Source organism: Sciurus carolinensis, chromosome 1, assembly GCF_902686445.1.
Source record: "Sciurus carolinensis chromosome 1, mSciCar1.2, whole genome shotgun sequence".
NCBI lineage: Eukaryota > Metazoa > Chordata > Mammalia > Rodentia > Sciuridae > Sciurus > Sciurus carolinensis.
The window spans coordinates 102787188-102801324 of record NC_062213.1 but is presented as its reverse complement, the minus strand read 5'-3'; the positions used below and the strand labels follow the sequence as shown (position 1 = coordinate 102801324).

The following is a 14137-nucleotide window of genomic DNA, read 5'->3' as shown; positions in this document are numbered from 1 at the left end:
CTTTTCATTCTTTCTCCTGGATCGCTTCTCCCCTAGATATGTACCATGTATATATCATCACCTTTTCATCAAAAATCACCTTCTTGGAGGCTTTTGCTGACCACCTAACTCAAAAAATGCAATATCCCTTGGCAGTCCCCATCTCTTGTCCTTGCTTAATATATTTCTCTGTCACTTTCTATCACCTAACATACTATATATTTTAATTATTTGTTTTACTGTCTTTTTCTACTAGTAGAATGTAAGTTTTTGTCTGTGTTCTTCCTTGGTCTATCTCCAAAGCATAGTACACAATGCTCAATGAATAGTTTATAAATAAATCAATACATAAAATGTATTTATGACTTTATAACTTCTATGAAGAGATGAGGAAAGAATTCACCAGGTGACATATCCAAATAATATTTCCCCAAACAGAATCATTTAATAGTCCAGGAGACACTTAATATAAATTGTACAAATTGGGTACATAAACAAAAGCAGATGTTTACACTTGTTCAGTTCTTGTTATCTTCCCATCACTTGAATATCCTCTTAAATTGATAATAGAATTAGGAGCTGGTTCTCTATCTATCTTGATTTCCATTATCCAAAAGAGTTCAATTATCAGGTTTGTTATCTATCCAATACGTTAGGGTTCAATGCATTTGTTTGATCTCTTCAACTTCGACCATTTATTCCCATGTCCTACACTGGAACCTTTTCATCACATGATTCCTTCATTGTTGACAAAAATGTCAATATTCCATTCAGTGTGCAACCTTCCACCTTACAACTATTTCATGCTTTCATTTGCACTACAGTTGCTCTTCAACTCACTTAGAAACCACAGCCTCTGATTTTTCCATTTTTTTCTTGGTGCAGTAGTCCCTATCTGTGCTCTCTTCTTTGCCTTTTCAGTCTATTCTAAGGTTGTCACTCAGACTATGTGCTCATGAGCAATCTCAGCTACCTATATGTCCCAACAGGCAAGCAAAATTCAACCCTGGAGGTCAACAGCTAGAAGCTCATTCTATATTTCAATGCCTTATGAGCTGAGCAGTTTGAAAAATCTCTAAACAATGCATAATTTAGTTATAATGCTGCTTATCAAACCCTTTAAATAAACTTATATAATGTGCCTGATACTATTCTAAATTCCTATACATACTAACTCCTCATTTAATCCTCACAGTGGCCTTCTAAGGTAGATACTATTATTGTCTCCATTTTGCAAATGGAAATATTAGGGCACAGAAGTGTCTTGACAAGGTCACACTGCTAGTAAGAGTAGGGTTTTCTAGCTTCATACTCTGGTAGTTTGGCTATAGAATTCAAGATTTTAACTCTATGCTCTTCCTCATCTTATAGATGAAATAAAACAATGAAGACTAGTGAGGTTCGGTAATTCACCCAAGGACACCAACTTCCATTATCCAATTATGAAATTGAAGAATGTGGATTTGAGTATAGAGAATCTGATTTCTGAGTCCATACACTAACCCATCAACCTATACCATCTCCTTAGGACTAAGCCCTCAAAAAAGCAATGCGCACCATTATTCATTTCTCATACCACTCCCAGAAAACTCACTAGACCCACACCTATCTCTACCTTTCTCCCAGTCTCAGAGTTGATCTTTGTCTCCTAATGTCCCATCATCTGCTCTGGACTTCCTTTCTTCCATCTATTTCCTTTATCTTCAAATTTTCTATCTTTGCAGATTCTTATAATCATGGCCAAGTTTTTTCCATCCCCAAATATCCCACCTCCCAAAACTTTACTTGATAAGATCATTATTTATAGATCCCTTTACCCTCTCTGACACTTCCTGCTCAGTCAGCCTCTTCAGAGTTAATGCTCTCTTTCTCACCATATTGTAATTAACTTTCAGTACCAATAATAATGATTCTTTTCTCACTTGTTCCCCTTTTGAATTCTTCAGCTCTGGATTCTTCTCCAACGTTGAACCTAGAGAGGCTTAAAAGATCCTGATTTTTTAAAAATTATTTTCCTTTTTCACATTGAACCTAGAGAGGCTTAAAATATCCTGTTTTTAAAAATTATTTTCCTTTTTCACAAGCCTTTCTTAATGGTCTCCTGGTAGAAGACACAAATTTAAGTACTATTTAACTGACAGTAACCACATCAGTAGGCCTGGCTTTATTACTCCCTTTTGAAGAACCACACTTCTCTCTCCCTGTTCCTTCTAACATGTGGTCCAATGGAAGCTGACTGACCCTATATCCACATAGTTGATCTAAAAGTGGGCATGTGACTTTCAAAAAAAGACAGGATCATGGAAACCTAAACAAAAAGTTGGCCAGTTATATAGAAAAAAATGAGACTTAAGGCAAGCTGTGTGTCTACATGAGTCATAAATATGTTAATATATTCCCAATCAAAATTAAGGACACATGGTCAACAGAAGAATATCTGTTGCATTTTAGAATGTGAAAAAAGTACACTAGATGTCATGTAGATGCTGAAACATTGGAATCTCCAAGACACTTTAAAGATTTATGGAAACTGGTTCTAGATTTTATAACATGTCTGGCCACTAAAGTCACAGACTGAAACAGACAATGTTTGTGTATCCCCAAAATTTATTAGTTGAAATCTAACTCCCACCTTGATGTTATTTGGAGGTAGGGACTTCAGGAGATGATTCGGTCATTACAAGGGAACCCTTATGATTGAGATTAGTGCCCTTATAAAAGAGACCCTAGAGAGTTAACTTGCTCTTTCCACCATGTGAGGATATAGCAAAAAGACAGTCATCTATGAATTAGGAAACAGGCCCTCACCAACAATGGAAGCATCTTGATCTTGGACTTCCCAGCTTCCACAACTGTGAAAAATAAACTGTTGTTCAAAGTACACAGTCTATGGTATTTGTTGTAGCAACCCAAATATGCTAAGATGAAAATTTATCAGGAAGATAAATTAATCCTCTTATCTCCATCAGACATGATATTCCATGACAGTCCTGTGATTATGCTAGGTTGGTTGAAGCTTTTATTAAATACATGAAAAGTTCATAAGTATAGCAATAAACAGTTTCTGATCAACTACCAAATACCACTAGCTACTGTAAAAGAATAAAGTACAAATTCTTTGCAGTATCTAGGTCATATAGTTATAAAATCTGCTTGTATCACTCCATTTATCACAGTGCAAGGAAAAGTAAAATTGTATTAAACTGGAAGCTTACAAAGGCTTTACTGGCTATACCAAGTAACAATGCAGTGAGACTTTTTTCTGTCTATACTGAGCATACCAATACCTAGAGCAAAGGTGCAAGGCAAGGCTTCATGAGTTGTTTAAAGAGACTTAAAATAGGCAACAGTGCAAGAAAGGCAATGTCAATATAATTAATGAATTTTTAAAATTTCCTTCTTGTGGTGAAGAAAGTAAGTTCTTGATTATCATAGCAAAAACCAAGATACCATTTGTCATAGAGCTAATATAGCATATGTGTTGAAATACATAGCTTTTTGAGGAAACCTATGTTCAAAATAAAATCTTTTAGTCTTAACCCCAAATATGTCTACATTTTTCTATATACTGAGTTAACAAACCTCAGTATAATATAAGCCCCAGTATAATTAGCAGTACCTGTGAAAAATAAAATTAGGACTAGAGTAGAAATAAAAGTCAGTTATGGTAACAAGTTAGAAATGCCTAGTCTACTTGGAAAATCATCAAAATAAAATTGGTATTATCTTTCAATAACTTGTAAATATCTAGATATTTTGAGAAATAATAAGACCACTTATTAACTGGAACAAACACTGAACATCTGTTGTAAATAAATATATAAAATGTACAGTTTATATTCAACAATATGGTCAGGGTGTTAGGGGAGGGGAAATTCTATTTAAGTCTATTAAGAACTTATTAAGATTGATAAGAATAGAGAGAAAATTTACCGAGTTTCCTATATATTATTGAAGAAATACTCATCATCAAGTACGGAAGATCCACTGGGCACTATGCACTGGCCAAGGAACTTTGTATATATACATACATAAATATATGGCAGGATCTCAAATCCATTTAAAATTCCTACAATGTGAATATTATTAACACCTTGCAGATAAGAAAACTGAGGTTTGGTGAGGTCAAATAACTTGCCTGGCATTAGAGAGATAATATGTAGTGAACCCAGGGTTGACTGATCCAAATAGTGATATACCTTCTGCTTTGCCACATTTCCTTTTAATAGTCAGTCAAAGTTAAGATGTGAATATGGATCCTCAACAAAACTAGCTTCTCAAAGTTACTGAGTCTGAATGGTTTACAGTTTGGCAACAATGGGGTGGCTAATCTGCTGCCAGCCACTGGAAAAGTCAAAGTTGCCTGGCAAGAGAAATTTTTCTTTACAACTCAAGTGGCAAGGTAACTAGCACCCATCGGGGGACAACTTGGTGCTCTCTCCTGACTGGCAAGGATTTCACATAACCTGGTCTTTAATACCTCTGTTGTCATTCTACCTTCTACTGTAAACTCACCCTCAGCCCAAGAGTCCTCTTCTCTTTTGCAGTAATGTTTAGAACTGACTGCTTAGATCATTCTCTCTGTGGAGTGACAGAACCCAAATCAGTGATTTGAGTAAATAGCTCCATTTCCCTTCACTATTATATTCTTTTGCTTCTAAAAATGCTTTCAAAGTAATACAGGGAATAAACAGTGGGGCTGAATGAATATAAAGTAGAATGGTCTGTATGGTCTCTGTTCATGGGGAATAGAAGTAAAAATTCACAAGGAGCCCTTTTTTGGTGTATAAAATCAACTCTGTTCAACAGTGCTAATTTTAAAGGCTCATTAGCATCCTAATTAATGGAATCAGTGGTAATAATGCACCTAATAGTCTATAATTAGTGAATTAGAGACCTCTTTAATAACTTTTTCAAGTGAGAATACTTTAGAATAAAAGTCTTCCTTAGCCCTTGAAGCAATGGTCCACAGCACTAATTACTTTCATCTCTCACCTTCCCACTTCATATTTCTGCTACTTCTTGAAGAAAATACTCTAACCATAAATTGCAACTACACCCTAGATAGTGGTCCCTGGTCATCCATCAGCCTTAGCACTCACCACCTCCCTTGTGCCTTTAGGGCTCTGCCCAAATTGACCTTCCAGCTATGGACTGTGTATAAATAGAACTTTCTACATGCACCTGGGGACTCATGTGTTAAAAGCCTTATATTATTTGCAGTAATCTTAGTGGCAGTAGCCAAATGGAGACATAGAGATAAATTTACAAGACAGTTTTGCTCCTTTCTCATAATTCAACTAGCCAAACAAGACCATAAGAACAGCAACAACAAAGGATGATTTGTAATTTCTACTCTGCATGTCACCATAGCAAGATATATGAATGGTTTTCAGGAACAGATTTGAAAGTTGCAAGGCAATTATCAGCAAATTAACATATGTAATTTGTTTCAGGCTTTGCAGACATTTTATTATAGTTAGTGCACAGAGTTTGAAATCAGGCTAACTAGGTTTACATCTTGGCTCTGACACTTGCTAGTTACATGATCTTGGGTGGGTCATGTAGCCTCCCAGTATCCTCATCTGTAAAATAGTTAATATTAGCACCTACCTAGTCAAATTGTGAGAATTAAAAGAGCTAATAATGCACATCAGGTGCTTCAAACTATGCTTGGCATATGGCAATCATTCAATGAATATTTACTATTATTACACCTGACCCTTTCCCCCATTATCATCGTGTTTAGTAACAACTGAAATGATCACATTTCTATCATACCAGGATCCAAGACCGAATTAAAAATTAAACTAATTTAAATGAAAATAGAATAATACCCAGTGAATTAAAACACGAAAGAACACTAATATTTACATATTTAGATTTGTCATCATTACATTACAGAACTGATGAGAGAAAGGCACAATGAAAGTTTAATCAGTAAGTAAAAATTTTAGATGGTTAAATAGTGAAACTTTGTATGTTATCCTCAGAATTAAATGAGAATATGTGGGGCGTTTTGGAAAGTATGACGTACTATATTAGAATATGATATTATAAATGAAGGGCAAAAATTCCACTGGAAAATATTTTACAAGGTGAGGGTCTGTTATTTTATTTATAATTCCAGCTATCTTGATGAAAAATCTACAATTATCATCCCAAGAAAAGGGGACAAAAAATAACATAACCAAAGTCATTCAGGGTTCTATCCTCAGTGGAGTTGTCTGATACTATAATGACTCACAGTCAAAACAAGAGGATAAATGGACAGCCCTGAATGCAAATTAGTGTCCTGGCATAGACAGCAAGGGATGTTAAAAGACCAAGTTGTGAGTCTTCAGGTTAGAAATCGAGTTGGCTGAACTTCGATTTTGGGGAGGCAAAGGGGCAGTAAAAAAGATTGTTAGCCAAGAAGGAAGTTTAATTGGAAGTGGAAGGTAGCTCAAAAGAAAGAGGAGAAGGAGGAGGAGGAAAAGAAGGAGGAAGAGGAGAAGGAGGAGGAAAAGAAGGAGGAAGAGGAAAAGAGGAAGAGGAAAAAGAAGAAAAGAGGAGGAAAATGTGTGCCAAGAAAAAAGTATGCCAAGAAAAAAGAGCAATAGATGAATTTTGGTAAATGATTAGAGGACCAGTATAACTCAAATGATAAGGCAGTGCAAAGACCTAGATATGACCTTGCTTTGTTCAGGAAGCAGGGAAATTAAGAAAAAGTATTATGCCCCCGACTGGCAATAAAAGATAGGATATCACTAAGAAATGATATAGAGAGAAAATTGTAAATGCCAGAATTAAATTAAGTCCAGCTGGAGTCAGTGTATCATCTCTGTGCCTATAAATTGTCTTTCTGCAGCTAGTGTCTCACACTATGGCAGAGTGGCTTCTAGCCTAAATGAATACATTTTTCCTTTGGAAATTTAGGAGGAAGACAGGTCTTAGGTCTTTAGAAGAGAAACTCCAGAGTGGTAGTGGTAGAATAGAATCAAGAGCAGAAGTGGAATAAGTGCCATTTGTGAGGAGGCTGGAGGCCAGACTAGTTACACTGACTGAGAGTGACTCTGTACCATCGTTTTTATGCACAAAGATCAGCACACTATGTAAAAGTAAGCTGTAAGAAAAAAGAAAGTAATGAAAGCAGGAAGAGGGAAGAAAAATAGTTTGCTTTTATTTCCTATACTCATGTAGCTAAAGATATGCAGATGATTACATTTTAGTTATAAAACACATGCATATCAAAGTAAATACCCCCAAACCATTAATTTGCAGGGCAACTTCTTGAAAATAATTCATCTATCATGTGGGGTCCTGCAGTGTTTTTCAAAGTACATCTTATGAATCCAAGACTGGCAGGGCACAGTGGTGAAAAACTGTAATCCCAGCAATTTGGGAGGCTGAAGCAGGAGGATAGCAAATTTGAGGCCAGCTTCAGCTACTTAGTGAGACCCTGTCTCAAAAAATCAAAAAAATAAAAAGGACTGAGAATACAGTTCAGTGATAAAGTGTCCTGGGGTTCAATCCCCTCAAAAAACCAAGCAAGCAAGCAATTCAAGACTGTGTAGTACAACCTCAGGGAACCCTGGGTTGTGTGTCAGGGAAATGGAGAGAAAGAAATCAAACAAGCACATGGTAGATACTCCTCCACTTCTTATACAGAAAAGGTGAGCTTTCATGTTCTAACAGGGGTTCCTGCAACATTTCTTTGGTAAAAGCTGACTACTGATCAAGTAGGAAAAGCCCAGGCAAACTGGAGTGGGATCCTGGCACTGCTCTTTACTTGCTCTGTGACTAGAGAAAATTCCCTAATCTTTTTTTAATTTCTGTTTTTATAAAATTGGTAGAATACTATTTACAAGATCATTGGAAGAAGAAGATAAAGCATGTATAGCACATATCATGAGGCTATAGCGCGTAACAGGTATTAGTGAAATGTTAGTTCCTTTCCTGAAAGATATAGAGAAGTAAGTTTTTCGGTGCAAGATAATTGTTTTATGAAATTCTCCAAAACATTAAAATAACTTAAGAATCATAATACTCTATCAGTGGCAGTGTCTAACAGAGCACCACTATGACTCATCCACTTTTGCTTTGTACCTCAGGGGGTAAGTGCACAAAATGTGTGTGTGTGTGTGTGTGTGTGTGTGTGTGTTTGATTTGTATCAGCTTCCACAGACAATTCTTCTGTGAGCGGCAGCACTTCCTAGCTGTGGATGCCATCAGAGATGCTAGCATAAATCCCGAGCATTTATCTACTGCTCCTCTATATTTTCAGCATTCACCCTCAGTAATTTTCATTTGTTGCTCAGAGATATTTTTTAAAAACCTGAAATACTAGTATTTATATAAACTAAGTTTAAATGGGCAACCAATCTAAAGGGCATTTTAAACAAATGGACTCACTGATTGAGATGAAAAGGAGTTGGAGGGTAGACTCATACAACACCCATTAAAGAAAAACACAAAGTAGCCTGATCAAACTGGCAGCTCCTGAAAGGTTTCCCTTCTGATTAGCTCATGTTGTATGTTGCCTGGACAATATGGGCAGAGAAGAGCTAGGGGAAATATCACTGAGAACACTACCACAATTAAATGTTCTTAGGATCACATAAACCTACAATAAACAGTAATTGCAAAATATGGAATGAAATCCCCAAAGTAAAATCTACTATCCCAAGTTCATCATTCATTAACTATTACATTGAACAACTTACTTAACTAAAGCCTGTTTCCTCATGTTTAATATCTGCTGTAAAGCCTTGTTATGAACAACATCTCTTCTGTGTATTATTGCCAAAATCCATGAGCTCAGTGTAATCATGAGGAATCAATGGAAAAATCCATTGAGAGACATTCTACAAAATAATTGGCCAGTACTCTTCAAAAGTGCCAAGGTCATGAAAGACTGAAGAAATGTCATAGATTGAAGAAGACTTGGCAACTAAATGCAATATAGGATCCTGGATTTGATCCTGGACCAGGAAAATGATGAGTAGGAAAACTAGTGAATTGTAAATTAGGTCTATAGCTGAATTAATAGTACTGCATCAATATTAATTTTTTGGGTTTGGCAATTACGTTATGATTATGCAAGACAAAGTTTGGTAAAGGGTACACAGAAATTTCCTGGGCTAATTTTGCAACTTTTTAAGTATGAAATTACATTAAAATAAAAAAGTTTTAAAAGACTTGTAGTGAAGATTAAACACAGATATTTAATGTAGTACCTATTTTTAGACATTATTCCTTCATCTAATGGCTACACTTAGAGATCATTAACAGCAGAAATAGTATGTTACTACTGACCAAACCTAGGCTAAGGATAGCTAATAATGAAGCATGTTGTTCAACTGCATTACAATGTGGACATTTTATACTTTAACTGAATGATTATAAATATTCTCACAAAAATCCACTAACCAACAATATTTCACTCTTTGCACAATACAATCATGAATTAGTGCTTAAAGAAGTACGAATCTTGTGTTTGCCCAACGATGACAGGCTTAAATTTACCTAATATCACCAGCATTTAAATAAAACATGTCAGATTTTCATTCCTCTGATTCTGTGACTACTCTCATCTTGTCAGATTTCAACAGTTTTCTGTCAAGCAACACCTGGCAAAATAAACCATTTTCACATAAATTGTAGACATCCCACAATGAGTATGGTGTAATACACTGTTATTCCTGAACAACTCCCCCACACCCGCAACACACACATACTTTTTTTTTTCCCCCAGTACAGGAGATGAAATTCAGGGCCTTTTGCATGTTAGACAATTGCTCTACCACTGAGATACATCCCAGCCCATCTCTCCCTAATCTGAACAAAACCCTGCATTTACCATAAAGATCACCAATGCCAAGTTTTTTATGCAAGAGACAATTGGGAGGCAGAGAAAAGAGAATCACAAGTTGAAGGCCACCTCAACAACTCAGCAAGGCTCTAAGCAACTTAATGAGAACCTGTCTCAAAATAAAAACTAAATAGGGCTGGGAGATGTTGCTCAGTGGTAAAGTGCCCCTAGGTTAAATTCCCAATACCCCCAAAATAAAAAATAAACATTCTCCAAAACATTAAAATGACTTAAGAATCAAATACTCTTATCAGTGGCGGTTTCCAACAGAGCAGCACTGTGACTCATCCACTTTTGCTTTCCACCTCAGGGGGTAGGTGCAGAGACCAAATCAATAATAAGTAACAGCTATTTCTTGGCTATTGATAAAATCATCCACATTATAAATACATATTTCTATCTATTATAATATAGTCTTGCAAAATATTTTTTTGTTTTCCACAAAGGTTATGAGATATCATAAAAATGTCTAATGCATCTGGCTTAAGAATCCAATTCTTCCTTCACATATTTCTGCATCTGTTCACAAAATCCCTTTGACTTCAAAGGAAGCTTTTCGAGAGAAAAAGAAGATACGCACAGGAAAAGTGGCCATAAATTTTTAGTAGTCCTTTCTGAGGCCATTTTAATAACAGCACCATAGGACAAGTATCCCTCTTAGAAACCTAAAGTACCACAAACAGTATTAATGACTACAGGTTTGTAGGGAGATTTATGATTTTAAATTTTTTTCTGATTATAAAAGTAATATATATTCATTTAGAATATGTGAAAAATAATGCTTAAAGAAAACTTAACTTACTTTTAATCCACTATTTAGGGAGAACAAAACACAACAAAAAAGTTAAAAATGATGTTTCCTTCCAACTCTTTTTTCGGTGCATATATTTAAATAAGTATTTATATGTAAACATAATATTGTAATCATACTATGGACACTATTGTTAGTTTTTTCAATTTGTCTTTCAAAAGGCTGTATTAACCTTTCAAATCATCATTTATTTAAAATGATGAACTGAAAGATATATAGTTATACATGAGAAAAAAATACATCCCATTCTTACTCTATTCAAAGCTAAATTAAGGATTTGTAAACACTAATATGTTCTTGAAATTCTACATTTTGAAACAAGCTAGATTAATAGTTGATTAAGAATAACCCTATTCATTAATGCCACTGAAATAATAGTAGAGGTTTGATTTTTTTCTTTAGCATTTATCATGATTTAGTGTTCTAATTTTCCCTCGGCAATCATTAGTGGATTCTAATTTGTTTTTCTTCTTTAATTCTCTACTCTCATGGCACCATTGATTCTTTAGATTGGAGTAAAAGAAAATTTATGTTTTAGGCTTAGTCATTTTAATAAGACATTAACTATAAATAGTTGATTAATTCTGGTTCTGGACAATCAAACTCCCAAACTTTGAAGAGTATTTGTGAAGTAAATTAGAATCAAGTTTTACCTAACATTGCTTCCTAAAATTTAAAATAACATTTGAATAGTCGTTTGCTGACAAAGAGCTCTCCAGTATATTATGTTCTTTATTCTTACAAGAATTCTAAGGCTTAACATCAATGAAAAAAACAGAAGTTTGGAAAATTAAGTAATTTATGAGATGATTAGAAAAATAAGTCGAACTTAAATCTTGGTTTTCATATATTCTCACTGGCTTTACTTTGCTTTATTTATTTATTTTTTTTGGAGTCATAGATTTTCCAAAGCTCCAAAGTACATTAACATGTCCACCTCTTACTCCACTGGATTTATTAAAGAAACTAAGCCCAGAGGGATTGTGATTTGTCATATACACAGCTAGCAAGTGGCAGATGAAGACTTGGATCTCTGTTTCCTAATTTTCAGTCCAGTGCTCTTTAGAACATACCAGTTACACTATGACATCCTCATGTCACACCTACACATTAATGACAATGAATATGCAAGGTGTCAGGAAATAATCACAGAATTTCATATTCCCCTCTAGTTTTCAGAGTATATCTCCATAGACAGCATATTGTCAAAGCGTTTACTACTGAGTCCGCATTTGGAAGACGTTTAGTAAATTTTTGAATGAATGAAACGGTAACCCCAATCCCTTTTTTCTCAGGAGGATAAAGTTCCAAATACGGATTGACGGGAAAGCTGGAACGGTAGTGACTGCAGTGCTGTCAGGCAAAGGACAGGACGACTCACTTTGGCAACTTGCTGTCATTCTTTCACAAAGTCTGACCTAAGGGTCAACAAGAAAGAACAACAAAGTGTGTGTGTGTGTGTGTGTGTGTGTGTAATACCACACTGCAAGAGAAGGACAAACGGCTGTACCAATCTAAACTTCCCAGTTCTAACAATACGCCTTCTCTAATTTCTCCTCTGGCTCCTGCCTTGCAGATGGGGACAGAAAGGAAAAACATTGGAACCATGAGCAAGAGAGCAGTACTGGAATGATCAGGTGTGCTCTCTAACAACGTCACAGCAAAAACTGGCTTCGCGCGTTGCCTAGGAACAGCCGCTGCGCAAGTGTCTCAGGAGGTCACATGGTCAGGCGGCTGCGCGCTCCTTTCACCCGGAGCCTTGCGTCATCACGTACCTTTGCAACGTTGCCACGCTCCGAGTAGGCGGGCGGAAATAGGTGAGTGGATTTTAGAAGAGAAATGGCCGGGTACTCTCCCAAGAAAGCGGGAATAGAGAAGTAAGTGGAGCGAGAGAAAGGGGGATAAGAGTGAGTTCATAGGATGGGAAACCGGTGAGAGAAGGATCGACTTCGGTTACCTTTGGAGCGGGAGCTGGTTCAGGTCCTTTATGAAGTGCCCGGATGAAGCTCCAGCATCCACGCGCCTTCCGCATTGAGAGCAGCGCCATCTTGAGAAGGGCGGAGCCGTCTTGTTCAAGATGACGTGTGTTCAAAGAGCCGGTTGTAGTCCACCGCGCTTTTCGCTTGTTGCGCATGCGCATTCCTTGGGTTTGACCTCAGGCCGCGGCTAGGACCAGTGCCTGTTGCCGACCAGGTGGGATTCCGAACAAGGTGGAAGTGGTCCGGATTCCTCATTTTTGTGGAGACTTCCTTGAGGCAGAATCTTAGGGTATATAAATTGTAGTCTGATTATATAAGTACTAGCGCTTTATACTGGGAAGAAAGTCAAATAAGTTGCTTTTGTTAATCCTGGTCATCCAGTGGCAACTTTTTAAAAGTTTCATTAGAAATGAAGGCTCCTAGTTTTCTTAGAGGACTATTAAATGACTTTTTGAGACCTATGTGGCCTACTAATTCGTTAGGTCTGCAAGCTTTGCCTAGTGAAGGTGTAAAGAAAGACGTATGTATCTTGACATCCAGAAACGTACAGCCTAATGGGTAACAAACAAACGATGAACACTGACGAGGTATTATAGAAGCAAATACCAAGTTTGGATAGCACTGTGGTGCTCCATCCTGGTCCAGAGACTGCTTCAGGAAGAAGGTGATACCTGATGAAAGATATTAAATTATAGGGGTTAAATTATAGGAAGCACCAATACAGGCCTGCTTCCGTTAGTGCACCTAAAAGTCTCCAGTAAGAATTAGTAAAAATATAATCAGAAGAGATTCTTCAGAATTCCTTTGTATATTTTGTTTGATGCCAGGAGGAAGGAGATAGGATATTCATTGTAAAATGTAGCTTTATCAACCAAGTCCTTGAATGTTTGGTATTCATATATGTAGCAAATTTTACAGTTCTAGTTTTAATAGATATTAGATTATATGACCCTAGGAGTTAGCAAAACTAGATTTCTGACAACCTCAGCCATGCAGATTGCAAGATAGAAACTCGAAAAAGCGCAAAAGCTGCCAAATGCATACCCACTTTATATCCTTAAGCTGTAGTTCTAGGTCTTGCCATCTGAGACTTATGTGACTGGTAATATTTTCATAGAAGATATTTCCAAGACACAGTCCCACTAAAGTATGTTTATCAGAACACAAATCTGATTGCCTCAATATTCTGATTTTTAAAAATTAGTAATTTTGTAAAATTTAAGACATTATTAGAAGCAAACAAAAAATGGCATTTCACACCATGTTGATGAACTAGTGGCTTGAATGGGCAGTCAGCTGGGTTGTTTCTTGGGTACAGACCATACAGTTTTTATAACTGTAGAAGAATTTTACAATTCTTACCCTCCCCAGCACCTAGAAGAGTGCTGTGCCTTCCACAGAGTAGTCTCATCTTTTTTTTAATATATATTTTATTTGTTAATGGACCTTTATTTTATGTATTTGTAAGTGGTGCTGAGGATCAAACCCAGTGCCTCACATGTGCTAAGCAAGTGC

The 14137-nt window shown here is 36.3% G+C and overlaps 1 protein-coding gene and 1 long non-coding RNA gene across 3 annotated transcripts in view; one reads left to right on the top strand and one right to left on the bottom strand.

The window, feature by feature from the left end:
• The window catches only part of Wars2 (tryptophanyl tRNA synthetase 2, mitochondrial), a 74420-nt gene extending 61730 nt beyond the window's left edge, over window positions 1–12690 (bottom strand). For both annotated transcript variants that reach the window (XM_047562976.1, XM_047562977.1), the window contains exon 1: window positions 12601–12690. In XM_047562976.1, the coding sequence (XP_047418932.1) occupies window positions 12601–12690 (90 nt within the window). The remainder of the gene's footprint in view (window positions 1–12600) is intronic.
• Window positions 12407–14137, top strand: part of LOC124992128 (uncharacterized) — an 86589-nt gene continuing 84858 nt past the window's right edge. Inside the window, exon 1 of the long non-coding RNA XR_007110093.1 lies at window positions 12407–12460. This is a non-coding gene — a long non-coding RNA (uncharacterized LOC124992128). The remainder of the gene's footprint in view (window positions 12461–14137) is intronic.